General features: G+C 48.7%; 2 protein-coding genes across 3 annotated transcripts in view; one reads left to right on the forward strand and one right to left on the reverse strand.

Annotated features, from left to right (window-relative positions):
* Positions 1-144: 144 nt before the first annotated feature.
* On the forward strand, positions 145-15,578 carry rif1 (replication timing regulatory factor 1). Of its 2 annotated transcripts, none has more exons than XM_062456934.1 (36): positions 145-368; positions 959-1,090; positions 1,271-1,349; positions 1,497-1,593; positions 1,786-1,916; positions 2,036-2,130; positions 2,292-2,481; positions 2,617-2,709; positions 2,803-2,941; positions 3,367-3,518; positions 3,613-3,724; positions 3,826-4,017; positions 4,662-4,772; positions 5,245-5,307; positions 5,777-5,880; positions 6,091-6,177; positions 6,423-6,496; positions 6,614-6,794; positions 6,961-7,068; positions 7,192-7,341; positions 7,419-7,518; positions 7,627-7,882; positions 7,976-8,021; positions 8,182-8,384; positions 8,527-8,620; positions 8,721-8,849; positions 8,965-9,107; positions 9,201-9,290; positions 9,379-9,439; positions 9,601-13,014; positions 13,131-13,259; positions 13,523-13,609; positions 13,825-13,940; positions 14,027-14,180; positions 14,300-14,423; positions 14,570-15,578. In XM_062456934.1, the coding sequence occupies exons 2-36, from the start codon at positions 978-980 to the stop codon at positions 14,845-14,847; spliced, it is 7,695 nt and encodes a 2,564-aa protein (XP_062312918.1). In that variant the 5' UTR covers positions 145-368; positions 959-977; the 3' UTR covers positions 14,848-15,578. The 2 variants fall into 2 exon arrangements, with proteins under 2 accessions (XP_062312918.1, XP_062312919.1); XM_062456935.1 differs by having other exon boundaries at positions 3,613-3,723; positions 3,840-4,017.
* A 396-nt stretch (positions 15,579-15,974) lies between these two features.
* neb (nebulin) overlaps positions 15,975-26,964 on the reverse strand; it is a 56,009-nt gene continuing 45,019 nt past the window's right edge. The window contains exons 120-138 of the mRNA XM_062456936.1: positions 26,210-26,314; positions 25,513-25,617; positions 24,659-24,769; positions 23,675-23,785; positions 23,051-23,164; positions 22,716-22,820; positions 22,426-22,530; positions 21,809-21,913; positions 21,190-21,282; positions 20,673-20,765; positions 20,419-20,511; positions 19,701-19,793; positions 19,047-19,139; positions 18,449-18,556; positions 18,115-18,301; positions 17,874-17,966; positions 17,570-17,713; positions 17,247-17,350; positions 15,975-16,919 (exon numbers count right to left, since the gene is read on the reverse strand). Coding sequence (XP_062312920.1) covers positions 16,746-16,919; positions 17,247-17,350; positions 17,570-17,713; positions 17,874-17,966; positions 18,115-18,301; positions 18,449-18,556; positions 19,047-19,139; positions 19,701-19,793; positions 20,419-20,511; positions 20,673-20,765; positions 21,190-21,282; positions 21,809-21,913; positions 22,426-22,530; positions 22,716-22,820; positions 23,051-23,164; positions 23,675-23,785; positions 24,659-24,769; positions 25,513-25,617; positions 26,210-26,314 — 2,136 coding nt within the window. The 3' untranslated portion in view covers positions 15,975-16,745. The remainder of the gene's footprint in view (positions 16,920-17,246; positions 17,351-17,569; positions 17,714-17,873; positions 17,967-18,114; positions 18,302-18,448; positions 18,557-19,046; positions 19,140-19,700; positions 19,794-20,418; positions 20,512-20,672; positions 20,766-21,189; positions 21,283-21,808; positions 21,914-22,425; positions 22,531-22,715; positions 22,821-23,050; positions 23,165-23,674; positions 23,786-24,658; positions 24,770-25,512; positions 25,618-26,209; positions 26,315-26,964) is intronic.

A 26,964-nucleotide genomic window follows, 5' to 3' on the forward strand; every position in this document is an offset into this window, starting at 1 on the left:
AAATGTTGAACAATAACTAGGCCGATTTTGTCATGGAATATCATGTATTTATATATTGTATTGATTATTTTTAAATGCAAAGGGAACTAAATGATTTCGTACGGGTTATGCACGTCGTTCGACTTAATGGGGCGGTCCCACTACGTCAGGTCATAGGTGATCAGCGTGTTAGTTTCGCGCCAGCACCACAGTGTCTACGCGCGGACTACTTGTAGAGGAGGATAATCACAAACCGAAGGAAAATAAAGATAATATAATCGGGTTCTTCTGTAACAGGTCTGGCTGTTGCTAGTGTGTATTGCTAGTATAGTACCGGTGTTCATGATATCGTTGTCTGTATGCATCTGGCCTTCTGCACGAGTGCCGAGGTAAGGAAGTTTGGCTTGCTTTGTTTTTATTTTCGCGCGAGGGAAGGGAATCACTGACAAGACAGCAGCCAACCTGCTAGCTATCTAACTAGCTCGCTAAATAAAGCTATTAAGTAATTAAATTAAGTATTTTTTGCATTGTGTGGTAAAACGTGGTGCTTTACGGTTACGACCATGAGTCATATCGACACCCCTATATGGTCAAGTGACTGCATGATTGCCTCCTAAGCTAACTAGCTTTAGCTCGCAGGAGCCAATCATACTGTATTTTTTTGGTATTCCATGTATCAGATTAGGCTAAAGTGTGTGAGATTACACGCCAGACAGCTATTTGGTCTTCTATTCACACAATGCTTTGCCACGTACCAATTACGTACCTACGTACCCCAAGTTGGTGCGTGGTAAACATTTACTTTGAGCTAGAAGGCCAGCAAACTAGTCAGGTCAAGTTATGGAAGTCTAGTTTTGTTGCTTGTTAAATACAAGGTACCCCTTCATGTCACTTGCTGTCTATATGAATGGACATCTGCTGTGGGTTGTAGACTCATTGCAATCCCCCTTCTCTACCTCCTCTACCCACCTGCCTTTAGTGAACGGAGGTGAGCAAGGATGATGGCCACAGTACCCCAGACCAGCTCGAGCCTCCTCCCGCTTCTGGAATCCTTGGAGGACAGCAATGTTGGACAGTCGGAGCAGACGGATGCCTACCTCACCATCGCCAAGTAAGTACACTCCTGGAAAGAAATGATGGTGTTTGGACATGGAATTGGTATGCTATCAAATATATTTTTGATACCATTTATTTATTTCACAGAACTGCCCGGGTGGACAGTCAGTTTCTACTTTTATGCTGTTGCTGTTTGACGCTTATGTTTCAAAGCTCTCTTGTTTTTCGTCTGCAGCCGCATCAATGGCGAAGAGGGGCGACAGTTCCTTCCCGCAGTCGTTAAGCACTTTTCGCGTTTGGGCAAAACATTACAGGTGAGTCTCTACTTCATGGTGTTGTCCACACATCACGAGACATGCAGCTAACGCTGTCAGCCTTGTTTGACCGCTTTTGAATTCTGTTTTTTTTTTTTTTTTTATAAAGTCAAGATGATAATGTCGGTTTTATTGTTCTTATTCTAGACTCACATAGCCAGTCAGAATGTGGAGCTGAGCCAGGCTGCTTTGCAGGCCCTGGGCTTCTGTGTGTTCCACAGTCATGTCGTGTCAACCATCCCAGGTAGGTGCTAGGGTTAGGGTTGCAGGAGTGATCCACTGGCTCACAGTTTGGGTGATGGGAGTTCTCGTTTGTATATTTATGAATACATGTTTTCGACGTTAATTTCTTTTATATCGTAACCCATCTGTTTAGTGCTGACTCCTATCCCTTGTCCGCATATCTGTAATGTTTATAATTCTTTTGGACTATCAGCAAGCTTTGCAGAGGAGCTCCTGTCAGCACTTTCTTCCCTGGTGGTGAAGTCCACAGAAAAGAACACATGTACTCGGGCACTGTGGGTCATCTCCAAACAGAATTTTCCTCCCGAGGTGGTTGCTAAAAGGGTGGGTGGACAGACTTTCAAGACTCATGTTTTTGCTGTTGTTTGTGGAAGTGTTTCTAAGGCGATTTTCTCCAAATCATAAAAGTTGACTTGTCTGTTTTTTGTTGTTGTTGTTGTCAGGTGCCAGAGGTGCTGGAGACCCTTGAGAGTGTACGGACTCGAGAGGACATCCAGTCTATCGTCATGGAACATGAGGCGCTAAATGTTGTAATTAGGTACACAAACCAAACTGCCAAACATAACGATTCATATGTTATGGTCCTGACTAAAATGACCTTTTGCTCGAGAGGGATATGTGTTCTACATCTGTTGTTGCGTTTAATGTTCAATATACTGCACATTCCCGACACCGACCCACTCACGCGTGTCTGTGTAGGTTACTGGAGCAGGCTCCAGTCCAGATGGGGGAGGGTGCAGAGCGGTGGGCTAGCCTGGTCATCCCACTGGTGGTCCACTCGGCCTCCAAGGTGAGGCTCCGTGCAGCAGTCGCCATGGAGATGGGCATGCCTCTGCTACTGGCAAAGCAGCAGGAGGTGGCGGCTATCATCGAGCCCATGATGTCCACTGTGAGTTTCATATCCTGTGTCTCCTGTTTGCCTGCGTGTGTGAGGAGTGTTCGAACAGCTGCAAGATGGCCTGCAAATGGCTCATGCTTGCGTGTGAAGCTTGTCCTCATCTCCGTCTTCTGTACATTTCCACAGAAGCTCATCCCTGAGCTCCAGAAACTCTTCTCCTCCAAGAACGAGACCAACGTGCTGAAACTGTGGCCTCTGTTTGTGAGGCTCCTGGGCAAGGTATGGCGTACGAGCTGATGACGGGCATCACCAAGAGTCCGTCTGAAGTGGAAGAGGTTGCGCTAAAGCAATACTTTGTGTTTACTCACACAGCTGCTCCACAGAGGAGGGCCGTTCATCAACTCCCTGCTCCACTTGGAGGAACTGGGCTTCCGTAGCTCCTCCCCCAACGTCAAGAAGATTGCCTTCATCGCCTGGAAGAGCCTCATAGACAACTTTGCCCTCAATCCAGGTGACCACGCCAAAACATCCCTTTGTTTATCGCTTTGTGTGTTTCTTCAAAGGGATGTTTCCCATACAGTCCAGTGTCTTTTCGAACTATGTCTATGACATCCTCTCCAGTGCGCGTACAGACTGTTTCTCCCTGTAGACATCCTCTCCAGTGCTCTTACTGACCATTTCTCCCTGTAGACATCCTCTCCAGTGCTCTTACTGACCATTTCTCCCTGTAGACATCCTCTCCAGTGCTCTTACTGACCGTTTCTCCCTGTAGACATCCTCTCCAGTGCTCTTACTGACCGTTTCTCCCTGTAGACATCCTCTCCAGTGCTCTTACTGACCGTTTCTCCCTGTAGACATCCTCTCCAGTGCTCTTACTGACCGTTTCTCCCTGTAGACATCCTCTCCAGTGCTCTTACTGACCATTTCTCCCTGTAGACATCCTCTCCAGTGCAAAGCGCTTAAAGTTGCTGATGCAGCCTCTGAGCTCCATCCAGGTCAGGACGGAGGCCCTGCTGCTCACCAAGCTGGAGGTCTGGTGGTACCTGCTGGTCAAGCTGGGGCCCAACATGGCTGCCAACTTTGAACAGGTAAGAAGTGTGAGGATTGTGGAGTGTTAAAAACAGATTCACAGGTGACGTAAGCGCTTCAACTCCATCTGTGTCTGAAACCGTGTCGTTGCAGGTGGGTGTGCCCCTCCTACAGTGTACCCTCGGCCTTGACACTCCCTCCCCAGCCACTCCAGCCCGTAACTCCAGTCACAGTGGAGTTGTGGGAACATCTACCCCGAAAGCAGGTACTGTCCTCTCACTCACCGGTCCCCTACCAGGGGACTACCATAACTGCCACAGGCTGTTTTTTTCTCATGTCTGGTCACATTTCCTCCTCCACCTCCAGGCACCCCAGGCTTTGGCACCCCAGGCTTTGGCAGCCCTGCAGTCACACCTCGTATGAATCTGAATAGCAGTATCCACCCTGTGCAGGCCTATCCCTCCATCCAGCTCCTGGGCCTGGAGATGCTGCTCCACTGCTTCCTGGGGCCAGAGGTCACCTCCACCGCTGCCAGGAACAAGCTTGTGCTCGGCTTGGGTGCGTGACTCACCGCTGAATCCTCATGTTAGATCAGCCAAGCTGACGTGGAAGAAAATGTTGTCCATCTCCGCCAATAGTGTGGCGTCTCTCTGTTTATGAGATTTACTGACATTTACCAGTAAGCTAAGTGGAGATGAACACCAAAACAGTGACTCAAGAATAGCAAATAGATTCAAAGACACAGATGTGGTCTGTTGCAAAGTCTCTGAAGTGTGACGGTCAGAAGATCTAGTTTTATAGGGAACTTAAAGATAGCAAATGAAATACAACCAATAGGTACTTTACAAAATTAGGCATACTCACAACCACAGACAAGATCATCATATCAGTCAGGCTCAACCCATAAGTAGGCCTCTTTCAGCCAGGGGCCCCAAATACCTCTAAACCTTGGGTGCCAGGCTCTGGATGGCTCATACATGATCTCTTACAACAAACTGATGTATCGATCACACTAAGGACAAGATGACCTGTACTCCACAAATTCCCTCTGTAATCTATGTGAATCATTACAGCTAGTACAAATAGTACAAAGTCTATGAATTAGTAAAAATATAGTACTACTCATTGGAATGAACATTTCTGGAAATGATCCTTCAATTTGATGGCTTTGATTGATTGGCTTCCTGTGATTTGACTTTCAGAACCTTTGAGCCACACCCTCCTTTCCAGCCCGTCGTCTTTCACCAAACATGCCTTGCTGCTCACCTCATTGGTACGAGACGGATTCATCACCATCGGCAAAAACGCTCCAGGTATCTGCTCTGCAGCACGCACGCGCATCTCTTCTGCATCTCTTCTTACTGAAAAACCACAGGGCCAGCTGCCTTTTTTTAGTTCTGCCTTCCAGCTAGTGAGATGGTTTCATTCACTGAGCTGGTGTCCCTCCAGGAGCATGGCTGGGGTATGACGCTTGGCCAGAGGTTTCCTAGGACAGGCAGCAGTGGGGGGGGAGGCCGGACACGGCTTGGCTGCTCGCTTGCTGCTTCATAAAGGGAGGCTTGTGGGGTCGGTTTTGGTCTCCTGGTCGGGTATTGCGGAATGGGGGAGTACACACTGATGGGATCTGTGGATTTGAAACAGACTCGGAGAGTTGCTTGGGGGTTGAGGGAGGGGGGAAAGTACTTTGAATTGTGTTCTGTGTGCAAACTCACAGGAGGGTTCTTCGGTGTGCTCTTTTTTATTATTGGAAATGAGTCATGTTTTCTCTCTCTTCACTCCTTCCAGATGCCCTACTCACCCTCCTCTGGAAGCACCTCGTCAGTTACGTCAGCTCAACCATAGATGCTGGTAAGATGCCAAGAGTCTGCCTGATGGTTCCCTAGGATACAAGAAAAACGACCCCTCAACCCTTCATGCAACATTCATATCGGTGTTGATCCATGTATTGTGGTAGGCTGTCCTACAGGGCAGGCTCTTGAAGACATGGGTCTGCCTAGCAGCACCACAAAGAGCACCATGGCTGGGTCTGCCTCCTGTCCTGGGGGGTGAAAGTGAGACCCTACTCCCCCCCAGATCTAGACCCAGTCCCACTATCATCAGTTTAAGTCTGAGCAGAAAGACTTGAGGGTCTGGCCTGCTGTGACGAGGAGATTAATCTGAGGGGCTGGCCCCCAATGATGACCATCTCCAAAGTCCAAATCCCCTGATTATGTACATTTTTATGAAACAGTAAATGGAAAACAAGACATATTTTCTAAACGTGCAAAGTTGTATGAACCCGAATATTTGACGTTTTTATCAAATCCCTTTTGAACAGCTGGCCACAAGAAAGATCGTCATGGCTGCGAGGTGCTCACGCTGGTTCTCCAGGCTCTCCAGAGCGTCGTCACCTCAGAAGCCCTGCCGGCCCAGCGTGTGTTGGTGAGACCTCCCTCTCCCCTGCACTAGACTTGCCTCCATTCCACGTCTGCTCCGCAGCTCTCTCTAATGTTCCATGCTGCAAGTTAACTCCATCCTGGCTGGCCCAGTGTTACAAAACTCCACACTTCAGCTCGTAACACTTGAGCTTTTAAAAAGGAGGTGCTTCAGACGCTGCCCGGTCGTGACTCATGCTGCTTTCACTGTACTCAGGGTCTTCTGGAAACTACGGTGAGGGGCATTCCTCAGAGAGTCCTTGGGTCTGCCTCCTACCAAGTTGGCAAGATGGATGTGCTGAATGTGAGTTTCTCAATCGCCTGCTCTTGGCCGCTACGGTCAATTATGTCCTGTATTCTTGGACGTGCACAAGCTCAGCTGGACGGTGGCCATGGGGCAGCCAGCGGCCTTTGCACTGGAGCTTGGTCCAAGGTTGCCTGACGGACGTGTTATTTGGCAGTTCAATTCCTCTGAGCCTTTGTGTGTGTTCTCTGTACTCTTGTCTCGAGTGTGTGTATATGTTGACTGGTGTCCTGCTGTGACCCTAGGGAACCCCGGCTCTGTTCCTGATCCAGCTGCTCTTCAACAACAGCCTGGTCCCAGCCTTCGTGGAGGAGGAGAGGTGGGGGACCGGCTCGGAAACATTTGTCTTAAACGATCCGTTCATCTGGAAACGAACGAAAGGTCGGCTCCTCCCAGTGTTCCATCAGCTGTTCTTTATATGCCTGTCCCCCTCTAGGTTCTTCCTGTGCCTGGAGACCTTGGTGGGCTGTGGCCTGTCTGGCCCCACGTCCCCTCTGGCGTTTGGGGAGGCGGTCCTGGGCGCCATGGGGCGCGCTGCATGTGTTCTGGACCACAAGGAGCAGCTGTGGAGGATGTGGAGTGTGGTGGTGAACCCCTTAACCGACACCATCACACAGGTACGACGATGAGGATGATTGTTTCATCCTTAAAGCTCCGTGGCCTTTTATAAGTGTGCTGTCACCTACCAGTCAATTCAACAGCAGTTTGCGACAGATAAAGAAATCAACAGCACAACGGGAAAGATGGGGGCGTTTGGTTCTGATTGGCTGATCTCTCCCCCAGACTAACGAGGTGAACCAAGGAGATGCGCTGGAGCACAACTTCAGTGCTGTGCACACCGCTCTGATGTTCCCCATTACCTACCTACTCCCTGGCAAGCCTCTGCCTCAGGTCAGTCACTGAAGGATGGTGCCATAAGAGACATCTACCATTTGCTGCAGATGTTATTGACCTCACACCTACACAAATATGTAGATCAGTGTTTCTTCTTTTACACGCCCTGCCATCCTCCAGATGTCCCAGAAGTCTCTGCTTTCCACCTGGTCTCGGCTGTACACGGTTTTCGCTCGCTGCTCTGCCCTAGTGGCCACTGCTGAGGAGAATGTCTGCTGTGACGAGCTCTGTAACAAGATGGCTGCCGTCCTTGACTTAAAGGCATTGATGGTGAGTGCAATAGGACTGCTACGTATAAGCTGCCTATCAATAACAGTTTATTTATTAGACATGGTTGCCTCTTTCAGACTCCTCCTACAATGGATGCAGTTGTACACATCCTCCTAGTCATCATTGAGAGTGTGGACTTTTCTCCCTACACACCACAGTTCCAGCAGAAAACGAAATGTAATTACTTATTATCTGTTGATTATTGTATTTTTAGGATTGATAATGACGCTTCCTCTGGGTGTCACCAGAATCCTAATGAGCTGTTTGCTGGTCCCTCTGTCCCAGCTCCCCACACCCCCCAGCCCTGGCTGAGGAAGAAGAGAGCCCTGGGGAACCTGTTCTCCTTCCAGACTCTTCTGGTCCGGGCCCTGGAGACCTTCACTGCCCTGGAGGGCCCTGAGGCGGCCAGTGAGGGAGCAGGGTTCACCCTGGTCTCCATCTTGTCTTGTCTCTTTACTAACTTGGCTCTGGCCACAGCCATCCATGAAGCCCTTGTGTCTCTCACCCAGCCCCTCACACAGTTCTACCAACAGGCTTATGGGTAAGGATGGGCTTTTGAGTTGTCATCTGTCGTCATAGGACTTGAAACGATCATAGTCTTATGATGTTGTATACCGTTTCTTCCCTTATGTAGGTCCCAAAATGAGGAGCCAAAATTCTCATCAAACTTATCTGCAAAGGTATGCGTGTTAAACTCCCGTATTAAACTGGAATTTTTAATTCCCCAATTACACTTCTCAACATTTGAGAAGCTAAACTCGTGTAGGATCCAGATATAACATTTTGTACACGTTTGAACCTCGCAGTTGTTAGTTTCTGACCGGGTGTGTTTGTCCCCAGTTGGACAAGCTCCTGGGCGACGTGCTGGGCTGCTTACAGACGCGCTCAGCCCTGGCCTACGACAACGACCTGCTGGGTCTGCTGGCTCCACTGCTGTGCGTGCTGTTCTCTCACAGGAGCAAGCACGTCCGCTCTCTCGTCACCCAGTTCTGGAACGCTACTTTCGCTAACACGCTCGTCCTCACCTACCCTGACCAGCTCAAGTAAGAATCTCCTTTTTCTTTTTTTTCCCTTCTCCAAATAAAAGTTGACTGCAGCAGATTGTATTTATATTGTATTTTTTGGAATGAGGTTTCAATAATGAAGTGTTCTGACGTACATATTTTGTAATGTCTCTGTTGACAGACCAGTCCTGAGCCAGGTCAAGCATAATACCCCCATTATTCTACCTGGCTTTCAGTCAGTTGATGTACCAGATGAGCTCAATGGACAGGAGTCGGTGAGTGTTTCTATGTACCACACAGTAAGCTTACATATATATTGTTTCTCCTCTTACTACTAAGTGTTCTAATGGAATCTTTTTACTGGTTGTTGTTTAGAGTGAGAGCTCTCAGTTGGAGACCAAACTAAGTGGAGTTCAGGTGTCATCAGTAGGGAAGAGGGACTCTCTTTTGGCCAGGGCAGGGGAGCTGAAGGAGCCCACCCCCAAGACCTCCAAGCCTGTCTCTGTAAGCCTTTCTGCTGGGCCGTTGATCTCTGATACTGTGCAACAAAAGAACCCTAAAACCCTTTTATTTATTAAAAATCTGTCTTATTTATTTTTTTAACAATCCCTCCCAATAGACAAAGCTGGAGTTTGGGTCTCCCAAGCCTCCACGTAGAGAAGTTCTGGAGGAGGAGGCCTCCATAGACTTTGTCTTCATCCCCCCTGAGACCAAGCAGAGAGTCCTGACAGAGCACCAGAAGGAGGTCAAGAGGATGAAAAGGTCCGACGTCAACAAAGTCACCTCTGCTGCAATGGAAATCCTTTTATTATCAGCGTGTCAATATTAATTTGCTGTGTTGTCCTCTTGTTAAAGGGTTGACATTCCTGCAATGTACAATAACCTGGATGCCTCCCTTGATACCACAGCCTTCAGCCAGTACACTCAGAGCCAGGAAGAGTCCATGTAAGTGTATTTGGATCTGTGTCTGCCATGTGGCCTATTTGTTAGGGCAATCATTTAGGTTTTTAAATAATGAAATGATCTATTTCAGGGACAAACTACAAACAGATGAGCAAGCTCAAGATCCTGCCAAGGATAGTGGCAACACAGAGGTAATGACGAACACCATAAATGATAAAGATAAAAAAAAAAACTAACATTCACAATTCAATTGTGTGCACTTACCATAAATTCTTATTTATCATGGCAAACATCTGGAAGCTTTCTTGCCTCTTCCAATGCATGTTTTCAAATTGCCTTCAACTCCATACAGGTTCAAGAGGAGAACATGGAAACAGAGGAGGTCCCTGAGCTTCTGACGAAGGACACCCAGGAATACAGCAGTCTGACTGCCAACGACCATGTGTCCGCAAGCCCAGAGCAGGACCAGGGTCCAGCCGAGATGCTACCAGAGTCTCCAGATGTTTCCATGGAGGAGGCCCACGGACATGTACCAGTGGAAGACCCTGTTACAGAGCCCACAGCCTCCACCAGCCCCAACGTCTCCACCTCCCCCGACGTAGTCTCGGGCACCCCTCAACAGTCCAACAATAGCCGCCGGCAATCCTTCATCACCCTGGAGAAGTACGCCGAGGGGAAACCCGCCAGTCCCATCAGTGTGACGAAGTTCACAGGCCCCCTCGCCAGGACCTCCAACAGCCAGGACCCCTCTTCCTGTTCCCCCCTCTCTCAGGCCTCCCTGGCAGACACGGGCTCTGACTCACAAACCCCCCAAGCCAGACAAGAGAGGCTGAAACACTCCGGGGACATTCTCCCAGATCAGCAGTCTTCACAGCAGGAGAAAGAGTACAGAACGAGTCCAAACGAAAATGAGCCCGAGGTGAAGATCCCGGAGAAGCGGCCCAGTGAAGCCACGGAGGATGAGGAAGATGTCATTCCCGATACCCAGGCTGAAGAGGAGAGGAAGGAACCTGTGGTGGAGGACGTAGAGGCCGACAGCCAGGAGGAGGCTCTTGTGGAAGATCCGGCGTGCTCGCAGTCACAGGGTGAGCCCAGAAGATCTGGCCGACTCAGGAGCAGGCCACTGCTGCCAGGGGAGGACCCAGACAATGTGGAGGAAAAAGAGAGACAATCGACAAGGGGGAAAGGGCCGAGTCAAACTGATTCACAAAGTACACCACCCCTTGCGGCTGACAGCCAATCTCAGGGGAGGTCTAGTAGGAGCAGCAAGCTGGCTGTTGAAGTGGTGGAAGCCGGAAAACCACAGAAGAAAGCAGCGCTCAAGGACGGGAGCCAGTCCAGCCAATCAAATTCACTGATGGTTACTCCCTCTCCTACCACGGAAACCAATAGCCAATCACTTAAATCGAGTAAGAGAGTCAAATTGTTGGGTGATTCAGAGCTGGTTAAAGACAAACGCACTAAGAGAGGTTCTACAAAGGAAGAACTTAGTCAGAGCACCTCTGAAAATGACAGCCAGTCTCAGGGCAGGCGCAGTCTAAGGAGTAACGTAGCTAAGGAAGTAGGCCGAGTCACACGGAGTGGCAAGTCTCCCAAGGAGCAAGGGTCCAGCCAGAGACGCGTTGCCACGCCGTCCCAGTCAGAAAGCCAGTCTCAGGGTAGAACTAGCCGGAGAAGCAAGATAGTCAGCGACTCTGAGGAATTTGACCTCATAAGCCAGAGTAAAAAAGAGGAAGCTGCACTCAGTCAAGGTGATTCCCAAGTGGTCACGCCATCTTCTGCCTCTCAGAATGAGAGTCAGTCACAAGGTCGAGCCAGTAGAAGCAACAAAGTGGTGAGTGAATCACGAGAGCGGGTCAAAGATGAACCCAAGACGACCAGGAAAAGTGGCACGGATGATGAGCTAAGCCAAGGTGACCCTCAAATGACCCCGTCTTCGGACAATCAACCAGATAGCCAATCACAGAGTACACCAAGTAGGACAAGCAAAGTGGTCGACCAATTGGAAGAGCTGGTCAAAGACGAGTCTGGTAGAATTGAAAGTACAGATGACAAGTCCAGTCCGAATGATTTTCAAACGAGCACACCTTCCTCAGTCTCTCAGCCCGATAGCCAGTCACTGGGTATCGGCAGAGAGAGGAGCGACGTATCTGATGACACAGCTGAACCTGACAAGAGCCAGGATTTGGTCGGTGACACACCAGAAAAACCATGCCCTCAGACTGACTCTCAGCTAACTCCCTCCAGTCGAACTGATGGGCAGACAATGGGCTGTAGGCCCCGGAGGCTCAAGCTGGCAGAGCAGCAGGTGAATGCTAGGTCAGCGCTTACTGTGGAGGCCCAGAGCTCTCAGGTCATCGAAGAAGCAGGAACCCCAGAGTCCTCCCTAGGTAGGGGCCGGTCCACCAGACGGACAGCATCCCAGGCCCTGTTGTCCAACGTGGAGACCTCCGAGTCGGATGGATCTGAGGCCAGAGAGTTAGTTCAGAAGGCCAAGAAGAGAAGCAAGAGGTGCAATTCTCCAAGTCCACTTAACGTAGAATCAGACAGGCCTACGCCAGATAACGAGATTCAGATGGATAGCTCTGAATCTTCTCAAAAGGCTGAACCAGCGATCATACCTATACCTTTAGCATCTTTGGCAGTGTTGGTGTCTAAAGACCTTCCTGGATCTCAAGATGCAGTGGAAGTAAGTGTCCCTCTGGTCTCTGAGAACACCGTAGAGGACTGCCTGGCCGACAACCAGATCCACACGGAGGGAGAGTCCTCTGAGTCTGTTGACCCCGTTGTTGTCCAGGAGAAGACGGAGAGTGAGAACGCCCAACCCTTCTCACAGACGAGACCTGCCGTGGAAGCAGACCTGACTGTGAAAGATTTGCATGCCCGCATGTCCCCTCAGAAGTGCTCAAAGGGCCAGTCAATCCCGGACACTACGGTATCTCAGGTGGATCACCCCGGGAGGTCGGACACTCCCGTGCCTTCCAGCGTCCTCCTCGACGACGTCTTTATGGATCCCAACGCGGTCTGCGCTCCTCCGCTGCCCAATGGAATCTCGTCGGACTCCTCCCCCTCCAGCGACCCAGGGGAGAAACCGAGCCTTAGTCTCCAGGTGTCTCAGTCTTCAGAGGAGAAGCTTGGAGACATGCCCCAGCCTGTGGAGGTCGTGGCTGAGGAACAGGTGGGCGACCTGGATGAAGATCAGCGTGCGTCTACCGAGGTTTCAGAGGAGGACCGCCAGTGTACTGGCATCGATACGTCAACGGAGGAGGTCCCGGCAACGTGTTTGAATGTCTTAGGAAAAGAGCAAGATCAGTACACGTCTATTAAGGAGAGCCTTCCAGAGACTGATGGTCGCTCCATCAGGACCGGAGTAGAGGTGGGGGGAAAGGCTCAGGCAGACCGAGATGCACCTCCTCCCCAGGAGAAAGATCCCGCCTCGGGGCTGGGGTGTGAAGACGAAGCTGGAGAAGAAACCCAGATAGACAACCACGACCTCGACCTGCCTGCGGGGGCTGTGGCGGACTCTGTTGCCCCTCTGGCTGATGTCCTTGCAGCCCCACACCCGGAACAGACCACAGACGTGCACCAGGACTCCCCAGCCAAGCAGAGGGGCCTGGCGGGCCTAGGGAGGCCGGAGGTAGGCGACAGTCCCAGCAGCAAGACGAGGGGGGTCTGGTCTCCCACTGCTTCCCCTTCCACCAGCATCTTGAAGAAGGGCCAGAAGAGAGCCTTGGTGGAGGTGGAGACCCCCTCCCCAATAATCAAGGTAAACCGATTGGTTTGTCACGGGGAATACTTTGTCAATCAAAAGTTCCATTGACACTTTTCTTCCATACGTTCTTCATGCATTCATCGAATTTGCTCCGTCTCTTCTGCTTTCAGTCTAGAAGAGTGTCTTTTGCTAACCCGATCCAGCACCAGGAGCTGGCAGATGACATAGACCGCCGGAGCCCCGTCATCCGAACCAGCTCTCCCAGATCCAAGTCCCCCAGCAGTATTCCACAGCCTAAGGTATATACTTCATGTTGTATTGAATCATCATTATAAACTATCCACTGCTTCTCTTGGTTAACCAGTGTTGATGCCAGAGATCCATGCCTAGATGGGTCATGTAATGCCTGTTATTTAGTGTTTCTTCTTTTTTTACATAAATTCTGGTCATGGAGATGTCTGCCTGTACTGTGTTGGGACACAGAAGAACTTGTCTCGCTTTATTTCTGGGAACACTGACTTGTGACCCTTTCAGCTGAAATAGCCTGCCATTTGTGTTGCAGTACATCACGACTCCTACAAAGGGCCTACTGAACTTCAGCCCTCGCAACCTTCGAAGCCCTGGATACAAGAGCTCCAAGAAATGCCTGGTATGTGGCAGCCCTTAGAGAGGGAAGCCAGAAGTACCCTGCTAGATGTCATGACATGAGTTAGGCATGCATAATCAATGGGGAAATGGGGTGGCCTTGACAAGGTTCATGTACCACCCTATTTACAAAACGAAACGGGTACATTTCTGGAATGACTGTAGATGCATGTAGACTGCAGGTGTATGATGTAATGGTGGAACTTTTGTTTAATTCAGATTTCCGAGATGGGCCAGGAGCCACTGGCCATCCCCAAGGACTGTGTTTACCCTGCCCTTGTCGGCTGCTCGACCCCTGTGGAGGCTGTGCTGCCCCAGATCACCTCCAACATGTGGTGAGGACCATGTCTTTTAAAAAGCAGACAGGTGGACTCTACCACAGCATGTTTAAAAAAAAAAAAATTCCTGTTTATTTCTGCAGGCCCCGTGGTTTTGGACAGCTTGTCCGAGCCCGAAATATCAAAACAGTTGGAGACCTCAGTTCTCTCACACCCAATGAGATTAAGAAACTTCCTATCCGTTCTCCCAAAATCATGAACGTTAAGATGGCACTTAGGACCTACCATGAACAGCAGGTATGCTTCTTTTTTGGGGTCTCTGTCATCGTTGAATGTCGAAACTTATTTTTTGGATGATAATAGCGTATAACACCTATAATGACCCGTGGTTTCCTTTGGCTCACTTCCTGCTGAAGCGTAAAGGTCGTGGTGATGAGCTGAAGAGCTTCGATGAGATGGAGAAGATGGCCTCGGAGCTGGAGGACATGAATGCCCCTCCCAACCAGGAAGATGACGACAAGTCTACAGGAGAGGCTCTCGGTGAGTTCCTCCCATCGAAAGCGTTGTTGCGGTCAAATCTTTTCCACAATTCGAAAAAAATGGCACCCAGGTTCTCGGAACAATCCATTCCATATCCAGCCTCAATCAGTAGTTAAAAACCCAAGGTGTCTTGTCTCTCTCTACAGCCACAGAGTTATTGGAGGAGCCCCTGGCGGTGGAGCAGGGAAACCCCCGGCTAAGCAAGAGGCCCCAGGACGGGGCCCCAGAGGGCCCGCTGAGGGAGGTGAGGACCCAGGGTCTTCTGTCTGAGGTGGAGGGGCTGGGCGCTCAGATGACCGCAGAGTCGCTGGGCCGGTGTTCTGCAGAGCAGCTGCTTCATGTGCATGACCAGCTGGGCAGCATGATGAGGAGGGTGGTGGTCCAGCTGCAGACCAGGCTGACTCAGAGGGAAGGGCAGCTCTGAGGGAACCTCCTAGCTGGAGAGAGCTGAACACCTTACATGCAGCCTTTAACCTGATCCTGGATGTCCACCCCTTGTTTTCCTGGAAAGGATTAGGCAGGTTTTCTGGACTGGGCCGGTGGATATAGACTGGGCTGATCCAGAACCCCAAATATGGATTTTTATGAAATGTACTTCCTGATTATTTCCTCATCTCCTCTGGTGGTTGAGGAATTTTTAACACTTGCCCTTTTTTCCTTCCTGAAGCAACAGTAGGCGACTCTGTAGACGGTCTCTTAGCTGAGTGCTGAGCCAGAAACTTTTTACCAAGTGCTTGTAAAGGGATGGCAATTTTCTTATTTGAATAACAGAGATAAGAATGTATCAAGTTCTTTGATACTAGAATTTAAGGTATTGCCAAGTTATGATTGTGTGTGTGTGTGTGTGTGTGTGTGTGTGTGTGTGTGTGTGTGTGTGTGTGTGTGTGTGTGTGTGCGCGTTGGGGTGTGTGTGTGTACATATGTTTCCTATATACCTCTGTTGCGGTTAGTATTCCACTATTACCAGTATAATGCCTACGTAAGACACGTCATGCATATTCACTCTACCACAGGAACCTTAGTAGGAAAGTTTGTATATTTTATATTTGATCCAAGTGTCTTTACTGTTATATTTGTCTGTCATTCACAAGTAAGATGGTAGTACAAAGTTTTATTAAGGAATTCCTGAATGTGTCAATAAACAATAACATTTTATCCCATGTCATGCTTGCTTTATTTTCTATATTGGAGCTAAAGGACATTCAAAGCACCTCCAGTAGACGGCTCAGGATGGTGTACTGGCATGCTAGTGTTTACTGGAATTATCAGTCAATGTAAATAAAGGATGCACTATTACTGGGTTCCCGCGCGATCTTAAGTCTTAACTTTAAATTTAAGGCCTTAAAACATCTTAAGGCCTTAAAACATCTTAACAGACAGATTTTCATCTGAGGTCTTAAATTTCATTTAGTCAGGTCTAAAAAAAGGTTTTACCTCTGTTCAATTTCCATCCTTATGGTCTTAAAATGTCTTAAATTTGACTTAATGGAACCTGCAGGAACCCTGTATGAGATGAGGGTCCTGTGGCAGAAGAAGGACTCTGGAACAGAATACTGCTGAAGCTTGATGTGCTTTATTAGGTAATGATTAAAGGTATACGACTTCATTTTCCCCTCAAACCTCGGCAATCGGAAGAAACAAAACACACATGCTACTCATGGCCAGCCTTCAGTAAAGGAGGGAGGAGAGGCTCTTCTTTTACAACTCTTCAGGACTGGTTTGATAACAGGAGGAGATGGTTCATGCCTCCTTCAGGTTACATACATCTTTTCTTAAAACCCCTCTATTGTGGTTTTAAGGTTACTCTATAACTGGTTTCTTTCGATTCATCCTTCATGGCATGCAAGCCCATCCATTTGTTTGTGTGTGAAAGTGAAAACTCTCAAAGCGTTTTCATAAATATTAAAACTGAAATATTTAAATATGGTTGTTTGCAATTTACAAAATAATGGGCTTTTTTCAGTCACATCATTGTTCTTGCAAGACATGGGTCTTGGAGAAGTTTAACATTCTACAATAGTCTATGATTCATATCGATATGTATAAATGTATGTCATGTAGTCAATTGTCAGGTCACATCCATAGGCAGTGTGTGTACACACAGGCATACACAACAGTAGAACGTCCCATTCTAGCAGATCATAACATATACAGAACCTACCGCTAAAATCTAAACACTACACATATATAACTGCATATTCGTAAAGCCACAGATCCAGCCGCAGGTGGGGCCACCAATCAGGTGTCCACCGGGATTGCGTCTCGCCCACTCCGGAAGGAGGTTGGGGTTTGGGTGGGCGGGCGGGCGGGCGGGCCTTAACTTTAGATAGACTCAACGTAATTGGCTGGCAGCATGCCAGTCTTGCCGGTGCGCTGCACGGTGCCGTACATCCAGCCCTCGTCGATGGACTGCACGTTGACGATGACATCACTGTCCTTGAAGGACACCTCGTCGTTGTCGGCAGCCGCGTAGTCATACAGAGCACGCACAGTCTTCTGAAATGGGAGAAAAACAACAGCGAAGAGATCTTGAGTCACAGCCAGGCAGACGCGGAAGGACAGTGACTCAATGAAAGATAAGACTAACTGCTCACTGGCATCTAGTGGCCTCCCAAAATGTATTCAACTGATTTGCCACTCGAGATTGTGCTAACAATGGCCTCCCCCTTGACTATATGTTAGAAACATGCTCCTCTATTTTTCTGGAATCATAATAGGGGTTGCACAAGCCCTGTGTGCTGGCACAATGTAAGCTCCCCCCCAAAATAATTGTCAACTGTGTGTGTGTGTGTGTGTGGGTGGGTGCTTGTGTGCGGTACTGACTCCAGTCGTAGAGGGGTGTGAGGGCACAGAGGACACTGTGGTCTGCTGGGTGGCCACAGATGAGGACCTCTGCTGCAGCTCCACAGTCTTGGCCTGCTGGTATCCTGCAGAAGGGAGAGAACACCGCTCGTCACCACCACGCCCCAGACGGGAGGTTGAGATCACAGACCAAATGGCATTTCTCCCGTGTTTTCTATAAATGGCCATTTTGAATGTTTTCATAATGTACCAAACCACTCTTCAGCACGAGAGAATCCACACAGATGTGCGAGTTACTCAGCGAGGCGCCGCAGCATTTGTGATTCGTCGAGATCTGGTCTCACCTATAGAGGAGGCTCCAAAGCCGTTGCTGTACGTGGACATGTGGTGGTCCACGTTCTCAGACACCTCCGACTTCTCTCCGTCTCCTGCTCCGCTCATGGCGCTGGTGGAGCGGGAGTGCTCCTTGCTGCGGCGCTGAGCTTGGACTGGCAGAGGGTGAAAGGGTTAATATCAGCGTCACACGTCTGCCAGACAGGATCCATGCCAAGTAGAGAAACATGTTCGGCCAATGTCACGATGTTTAATTGAACGAACTCCTCCTTGGCAGTGGAACAGACTGTTCCAGATTGTTCCATGACTCCTCACCTTTCATCATGTGCAGACTCCTGGACTGGATGTTGTCCTCAGCAGGGTCATAGTCAAACACAGAGCCTGGGTTGGTACGCCACACACGCAGGTCTGAGGACAACACGACACAAGAAGATGAACGAGCTGGACTTGTGTGTGCACCTGCGCATATCTGAATGTGCTTTTTCATTTAATGTTTTGCGTGTACAGTAAAGATCAGGTCGATTGAGTCATTTCAGGGAGGGGTTTAGACGGGTACCGGTGATGGTCTCCTGGTCGTGCTCCACTGCACGCCTCCTCTCCATCTCCACCACGCGCCTCTGGATGCCGCGGTAGTTGATGTCGCTGAAGTCCTGAGTGTTCTTCTTCACGCGCTCCGTCACAAGGTCGGTGGCGGTGGGAGTGAAGCTGCCCTTGCTCTTCTCAAAGTCCTGGTGGTATCTCACCTGGTGGACGAGGTCATAGACGGCCGTTAATCGCAAGTTCAGAACACACTTCACATGTATGCTTACTGTAGCTGGACTCGGGGAAAGATCTCAGATCGAATTTGATTGACGTCTGAGTGGATTTCGCCACGAGAAGCAGCGTCTCACTCCAGAGATGTTGCGCTGGGTCTCCTTGACGCGTCTCATCTCGGGGGTGTCCAGCACGAAGGCGGCCTTGCCCTGCACCTGCTTCCTGAAGCTGTCGGAGTACAGCACCTGTGGGGGCGGAGGGGCACAGCATCAGCGTCGGCACCAGGAGATGGGGACGCCACAGACAGACACACAAGAGGTGGACGGACAGAGCGAGAGTGGGCGACCGCCAAGGCCGCTGGGAGAAACACCGGAGTGTTAAAATGGAATCTCAAGACGGATGAATTAGCAGGGAGAATCAAACCTTTTAGAGAGGGGGACATTATGAGGGAGGGTGGGTGGGTGGCTGAGAGGGGTCTCAGGCGGAGCTGGAGACGGAGAAGACTAGTCTGAACAGAGGGATGAGTTAGAGAGGATGTCCACACCACACAACAGATGGTGGTATTAAACACATCGAGAGAAAGGAGCGTATGAGAGCGTTCAGGTCTGCGTTAATGGGATGAACTAAAAGCCAGAGGAGGGTACAGGGGGGGGGGGGGGGGGTTAGACTGGGGTTAACGTGGGGACTACTGAGGGTCTAAAGGATGACGGGCACACGTTCCCTGTTCTGGAATACCGAGCTAATGTGTTCTTGGTTCCTTTTCACTCTTTCCATCTCGGGAGTGAACACCACGGGGGTTCCCTTGGCAGAAGCGTCCTTATACAACACCTAGAGTCAGGACAGAAGCACAGCGCCCCCCAGGGGACAATCAGACACCTCGCAGGACATGAGCCGGCACACGCTGAAATGTTAGTTCTGAAGGACACAACCCAACGGCCCACGATAAAGCAAGGGTGGGACAGTCAAAGAGTATCTCGGTCAAATGAGAGAAGCTGGGTCATGGGAAAAAGGGTTAGAAACGCCGAAGACAACGGCGGAAACGTGGGGGACGAGTCCGATGATGGGAGATGGCGGAAGATGGCCTCACAGAAGACAGAAAATGAATGGGTGGATGAAGGAAGACATGGAGAAAGGGGTGAAGGTGGGAGAGTGTCAGGTCGTATTAGGGTCAGGACTTCCCCGGGTGATGACGGTTGAGCAAACGGGGGACACATCTTCTGGGTGCATGGTGGTCACGGGTGCAGGGAGATGAGACGGAACAGATATACTGGTGGAGGGGGGATGGGAGGAGGATGTCAGCTCACGGACGCAGGGAGATGAAGGGGTGAAGTGGAGGGTTCACTCTCAAATCAAAAGCTGGGAGAAACACGTGTTGGCGGGTTCCACTACCGCACTGATGTTCTTCTGGGTCTCCCGGACACGCTTCACCTCTGGGAGGTCTGATATGGCCGTTCCCTGACCCAACGAGTCCTTGTACTTGATCTAACCCAGGTACAGGGTCCATGCAGAGTACACAGAGAGACAGACAGACAGAGGGCAGACGTAAGCCAGGGACAGAGGACAGGCAGCACATGTACTGCACAGCAGTACAGTCATGGAACTGGAATAATAACACATACGCAGTAGACTAAACAAAGGACAAGGATGCTAACATTTGAACACATCGACATACCAGAATGTTAATGATTTGAAGCCCTTAAATACGAACAACACGATTTGGGTGGTTGGATGTGATGGTGATGATTTAAATATGATATTAAGGTCTATTTGGGGATGTTTGGGATACAGGTTGCCTGAGGTGAAGGTGGATTAGGGCTGAATGGGGCTGTCATTATAGAAGGGGTGACTGGGGCAACTTGACAAGGACAGGAGTATTGTAGGTTAAGGTAGGGCAAGGGTAGGACCTGGGGTAGGGCATAGATGGGACATGGGGTAGGGTAGGATTAGGGGTAGCACCAGGGGTAGGGCAGGGGTACGATCAGGAGTAGGGCAGTGGCAGGTAGGGGTAGGATCAGGAGTAGGGCAGGGGTAGGATCAGGAGTAGGGCAGGGGTAGGGCAGGGTAGTTAGAGGTCAAATGGAGGGGGGAAGGTCACACCATGGTGTACCGTGCTAATGTTCTGCTGATTGCGTTTAACTCTCTCCATCTCTGGGGTCTCTGAGAGGGCCGTTCCTCCACCCAAATCCTCTTTGTACTGAATCTTTAAACAGGTAGACAGCAGCAACCAGTCAACAAGGGGTTAATGCCTTTCTACTAAATGAATGGGAGGCTGTGTAAACTTTGGAGTGATTGGGAGGTATACTGCACAGATCCTCCCACCACAAATTAGCACTTCGATGTGAAACTAGAGAGAAACTCTACCGAGCTGATGTTCTTCTGGGTCTCTCTGACCCGCTTCACCTCAGGAAGGTCTGGTATGGCGATGCCCTGACCCAACAACTCCTTGTATTTTATCTACCAGACATACAGGTTCCATGAAAAACACAGAGCGAAACAGAGGAACAGACAGAGCCCATGCAAACATACACAGACAGGTATATACAAACACACACACACACATATATACAGTACATAAGAACAAATAAATACATATTTCCATTAGGTAATCAGAGAAGGGCTGAGACACAACAAATGGCTGTGTGGCCTGGAAGGATTTCTGAGCTTGAAGCACAGTGAATTAGTACCAACTCAGCACACTGGGTCTGAAATGGTGGGGGAAAGAATGGCTGCTGTTTCAAAAGGGATTATAGATAGTAAGCTGCCGTTTGTTTCTGAGTATGAGGGAGAGAGGGAGGGAGAGATGGAGGGAGTGATGGAGCATAGAGGGCAGAAGGGGTGATGAGTGCTGGAGGAGAGGCAGGGTCACACCATGGTGTACCGTGCTAATGTTCTGCTGATTGCGTTTAACTCTCTCCATCTCTGGGGTCTCTGACAGGGACGTTCCTCCACCCAAATCCTCTTTGTACTGAATCTTTGAAACAGGTACAGGATAAAACAGTAACCAACAATCTTACCATATGTCGAGAAACTCACCTGGGCCAACAACAGTTATTGTATTTAGCAAACTTTCCTGGTAATTTGTGTATTGGCTGGACAGGCCCAGCATTAAAACAGACAGTATTGACGGAGACAGCACAGTACAGCACAGATTACATATCAACACGACACAGAAACACATTCTACAGAAACACACCAGCAAGGCACTAGCAGCATTATTGTTAACCTCAGGGTTAAGCTGCCACCTTTCAGACTAGAGCAACACATCACCGGCGATGGGTTAGTTGCTCATTTAGAGAACCATCTACAGTGGTTAATGTCTACTAGGTTTGTACTTTCGAAAGACCAAAAAGGGCTGCATATCAGGGAGTGTTAACCTTCACTTCAAAAGAGAAAAAAAGTTACCAAAGAAAGCCAAAGAAAAAAATTAAGGCAAAAATATGGTATTAGAAAAAAGGGTTAAAAAAAGAAAAACAAGAATATGAATGAGCAATAGGTACCGAGCTGAAATTCTTTGTATTTTCTTTAACACGAAGCATTTCAGGGGTGTCCTTTATTGCACAGACTTTGCCCTTTGTGTTTTTAAAGTCTGTCTGGTACTGATTCTACAGAGGGAAGAGCAAAAGTGTAATTAAAATGTTGTCATGGATACAAGAGAAAAGAAAGAGACGATATGTGAAAAAAACAATATCGCTCCTTTTAAATCAAAAGGATTAAACCTCGTTGTTTTAAGGACGAGGTTTACGTCACAGTTCATCCTGCGCCGAGTTAATTCAGCTTCTTACCAGTATCATCAGCAGGTTTAACTAGTCTCATCATCTGAATCATTATATTAGCTACTGTGCTTCTCGGACTTCATCAACTCATAATAACCATAGCTGTACAATGTGTTGCTGGTTTTAGTTACGACAACACAACACAATAGACATCCATGAAAAAGTATAAAGTATTCAGGGAAATACTTTGAGAAGCAGACATGTAGAAACACAAACAAACACAGAGCCACCTCGCAGTGCCTGGCTTGGATGAGACCCCATGTCCCTGGGACCACAGAGCCTGTCGTCTAGTGGGTAACTAGGGGTTCCAGCTGCTCTGGAAGGTTCTCGACTGTACTCACTGTGCTGAAGTTCTTCTGGTTCTCCCGAACTCTCTGCATCTCAGGGGTGTCCAGGACTGGCACATAGTGAGACATGGTCTTCTCAGCCTCCTCCCTGTATTTTTTCTGTTGGAGAGAGAAAAAGAGAAGTCAAACTGAAGTACGCTTCACAACCCACAAAAAAGCTTCAAAATGATCTTGTCAGATCATGATAATGGGTTATTCGATGAACAACACATCGACCTACCATTCAAATACAAACAAGCAATTCGAAATAGCCGTACAGTAGATGTTGGCTGTGTGTCACTCACCTGGCTGATGATGTTCCTGATCTGCTGGGCGTGGAGGATGTCTGGGGTGTCGATGACCGAAGTGTAGCTGGCCCTGTCCACCTCCGCTTTGTGCTTGTACTGAGACTGAAGGACAAACCGCCAGTCAGTACCCAACATCGACACACTTTTCGAAAAGCTAGAGCCATCCTATGAGTAACATTTAAGGAGCACGAATGATCTGAATCAGACAAATTTGGCATGCAATGTCAAGGCAATACGAACGCAACGTAATTGTACGTATATGCGACCGGCCTTATACAAAAATCGATCAAAAGTTCAATATCAGATCAAACATAACCAAAGGTTCCACAGACCTGACTGAGGATGTCGGTGGCGTTCCTAGCCCTCTGGAAGTCTGGGGTGTCGGTAGCCAAAGCTAACATCCCCTTGCCCTTGATCTCCGACTCCAGTGACTTCTTGTACTCTCTCTGCAAACACCCAAGGGACAAGCGTGAGAGTGGGACACGCTTTACCCTCACCGCATTTAGAGATACTGTAACGACTGGGTACTGGGAGAGGAAAGGGATTTCTAGGGGCTGCAAAGCAGAAATAGTCAACGGTGTAAAGAGATTAAGGAAACTCCTGAAGGAAACGTGAACAGAGGTTAGCACAAATCAACTGGAGACACTAGAGATGGGATAAATAAAGTTATGAGGGAGAAGGGGGGTGAAATGGGGATCCACTCAGAGCTGGAAGACAGAGGAAGGTTAGCTGTGAATATCAGGGTGGCAAAGTTACAGGTACACTTCAGTGAACCTATCTGGTTAAAGATCTCATCCATCCACTGCAGGGTAGGACTTATTAGTGATGTCATCAGTGTGCGCCAAAGAGGACGTAGCAAACTCAGCAGCAACTGCCCGGTTAATGTGGTGATGAAGCAGGTAGAGGAAGGACACAAAGGAACGGAGAAAGGCCAGCTCGATCCGCTGCCATCCTACCTCACTTAGGATTTGAGTAGCATTCCTTGCTCTCAAAAGCTCGGGAGTTTCCTCAAAAACCGTTAGCCCTTTACCCTTCACCCCCTCCTCTAGGTCCCTCCTGTATTCCCTCTACAGGGAGGGAGAAGAACAGAGAGACTGCAGGAAAACAGACAGACAGGCAGGGCAGGGCAGGGCAGGCCAGGCCAGGCCAGACCAGACCAGACCAGGGCAGGGCACACAAGCACAGTACGAGGCTTATCTGGCAAGCTCTTTCCCCCCCCCCCACTCTGCTCACAGTCACCAACTCCCTCCGGAGTTGTCGTTTCAAACTAGGACAGGTTGGAGGTAAATGTACAATCACAATAGCATTACAAAATTAATATAAAAGTCATTTAGTTTGTTTGAAGAGAGACAGGAGCTCATGCCTGCCTGTCATAACAGCATGCAAACACGTTTCTACCTCAGTTAAACGACTTGTTAACTGGTGGTAGCCTAAGAGGTTAATGACAACCCACACGGACGAAGCAAACAGAAATAAAGTCAACCCAAGGACCAGGTTATTTTTCTAAAGGAGTCATAGTGTTCCTAAGTGTTGTGAGTGGAACAGTGTGTACGAGGGTGTCAACACAGACGAGAGTGCAGACAAGCAAGAAGGGAGAGAGAACCAGCAGACAAACACAATAATGTCCAGACTACTACTGACACGGCACCAACGTGATTTACTACGACAGAGAAAGGGTGGGCGTATTATGAGTGTATTATACAGTGTATTGTCATTAAGACGAAGTGAACCATGCAATTTACTTGGACTAACCAGACTGGAACCAGAAGACCAAACGGCATTCGTGTAGGGAGTGGAGAGGGGGGGTGGGGTGGTGTGTATGCTTTGTGGTCTTAGTATAATTACTACGGAAGGGTGGGGTGAATGGGTTTTAGGGTGAGGAGGAGACGAAAGGGGGAGGAGGGAAGTATTAAAAAAAGTGGAGGGTATTTGTTGTTTACCTCGCTGGCTATTTTGGTGGCATGTCTGACATGTATCATGGCTGGGGTGACCTCCAACCCTGAGAGGTTCTTGCCCTTTATGGACTCCTCATAGTCCCTCTTATAGTCTTTCTATTGGCCGCAAAGACAAGACAAGGACAAACACAGCTGAGATAGGACATGCAGCCAAGACGGCATGGTGCACAATGCGCTGCCCCCCCCGAGGGAGTGGTACAGTGTGGCCTACCTCCATCCTACCCACAGCTCGGCCTTCTAGGCCTACGGCATCACATTGTGATGAGGTACCTCTGGAGTGCTGTTGTGTTTTCTTTCAGCTGTAGTATCTGCTAGATCTGATATGTCACATGTGAGGAAAGTAACAGCTCACTGTACTGTGCAGGAATGCTTATGTGTATGCACTTATCAGGAGCATTTACACGGTGTCCAAACCAGTCCATGGTTTCAACAGTCTTGAATAAATGAGAAAAGTGATTTTGATCTGGACTGCTTGGAAGCTACCAAGTAAAGATAAATAACAGGTACCTTGAATGTCCATTGACGATCAGAGGGTCATGTGACTGCCACTACATACATGTACACGCAACAAGTCTACTACACCGCTTACCTTTTCAATTCAAACCGTTTAATCCAACGGTTCATTTAACAGACCACACAGCATAGCCCCTTTAACGTCTTAAACAACACAGACCTCCGATGGCATAATCACAAGAATAAGCAGCAGAGCAAACGGATGTATGGAATGTTTGGAAGAGGCCATTCGGTTTCCCCAGCACGTGATCCAGGGGGTCCTGGTGAGGGGAGGCAGGGCAAAAAACAACCAGCGTGGTGTGACTGACAGGGGGGAGGGAGCTCACCTGGCTCTGCATGTGCTGGGCCTCCTTGGCCGTCACGTACGTGGGCGTCTCAAAGTCCAACATGGCCTTTCCTCTCTCCTTCTCATACTTCTCCTTGTACTTCACCTGGAGATGGCCACACGCACACAGTCATACATGCACTCGCTACATGGGCTGTTAGCCTATGTCGTAGGCTTGACAGATCCTATTTCAGTAAGCAAGGTTAGTTTCTGTCTGAAGTAAAAAGTCACTTTGCACCTACTGGGATGTATGGTTCACTGGGATGTATGGTTCACAGTAAAGTTTATGTAATATAAACATTTAGGATTAATAAGGGGAGTGACGCTTGAGAAAATCTTTACTGATTCAATAAAACCACCAAGTACAGTGCTTTTACAAGTCAACCAAACCCTTAAAAAGTAGCTCTGTACAAACACAAATTTTGTTTAATCTACTGCCTCTATTTTCTAGGTTTGGAAAGCACGTCAGCACGGTTGCATGGTAAAAGGGAGCATTAACATTAATCTCAGTGGTCTCTCTACCATCCCCCTCTCCTAGCTGTGAGTAAGAAGCAGGGAAGAAGAGCCAAGGGATCAAGGACACAGACGTAACCATGGAGATGTTCAAACAGGAAATGGCACCTCAAACACTTGGGGGAAACGTGGGGGATGTCTGTAGGGCTTCCACAGGTGTGCTCATGACATCGTGACCCACTTACGTGACTCTGCAGTTCTGAGGCCTCCTTGTGGTGGAGCTGTTCAGGTGTGTCGGCGATCATAAGGTAGTGACCCTTACTGTCCTCAAATTTCTTCTTGTACTGGTACTAAGGGGGAACGCCGGGCGACGTGAAGCAGTTCAGCACAACAAAGAAATCAAAAGGAGTATTTTCCCACTGCCACCCATTTGAAAAACAGATGTTTTGTAAAAAATGTGGACACGAAAATGGGAGGGATCATGCCACATTAAAACAGATCACAGAATTTGTGGAAAAAAAAGAGGAAAAATACGTTGAAAACTAAATCCATTTGGGATAATGGTCATTCAGAAGTCATAAAAGATGATATTTTGCATTGGTTGAGATTAAAAAATAAAAAACAACAACAATGCATGAAAGATGAAGGTTGAGGCAGGGGGCTGTGTTTTAAGATGTTATGGAAAAAGTTAAAGAAGTTATAAAAAGAGTTACGAGTTATAGAAAAAGGTCACATATCTAACACATGGCAACATGACGTCACTTGATAATAATAAAAAAAAAAAAAAAAAAATGAAGGTTATGATGTATGCTAGTTGCAGGAGGTTTAGAGGTCAGAGGTGAGAAGGGCCAAGGGTCACTACCAGATGATGTCCTTGGGAGTTATGGATGAAGAATGATGCTACCGGGTATCTTAGTTCTAGTCGAGCTCGGAGAGCAAGCGAGAGACCCCGATCGGTCCCTGTGAGACGGGCTCACGTGGCGGCCTGGAGGCGTTAGAG

The sequence above is a fragment of the Osmerus eperlanus genome, chromosome 3 (genome assembly GCF_963692335.1).
Source record: "Osmerus eperlanus chromosome 3, fOsmEpe2.1, whole genome shotgun sequence".
Taxonomy (NCBI): Eukaryota; Metazoa; Chordata; class Actinopteri; order Osmeriformes; family Osmeridae; genus Osmerus; species Osmerus eperlanus.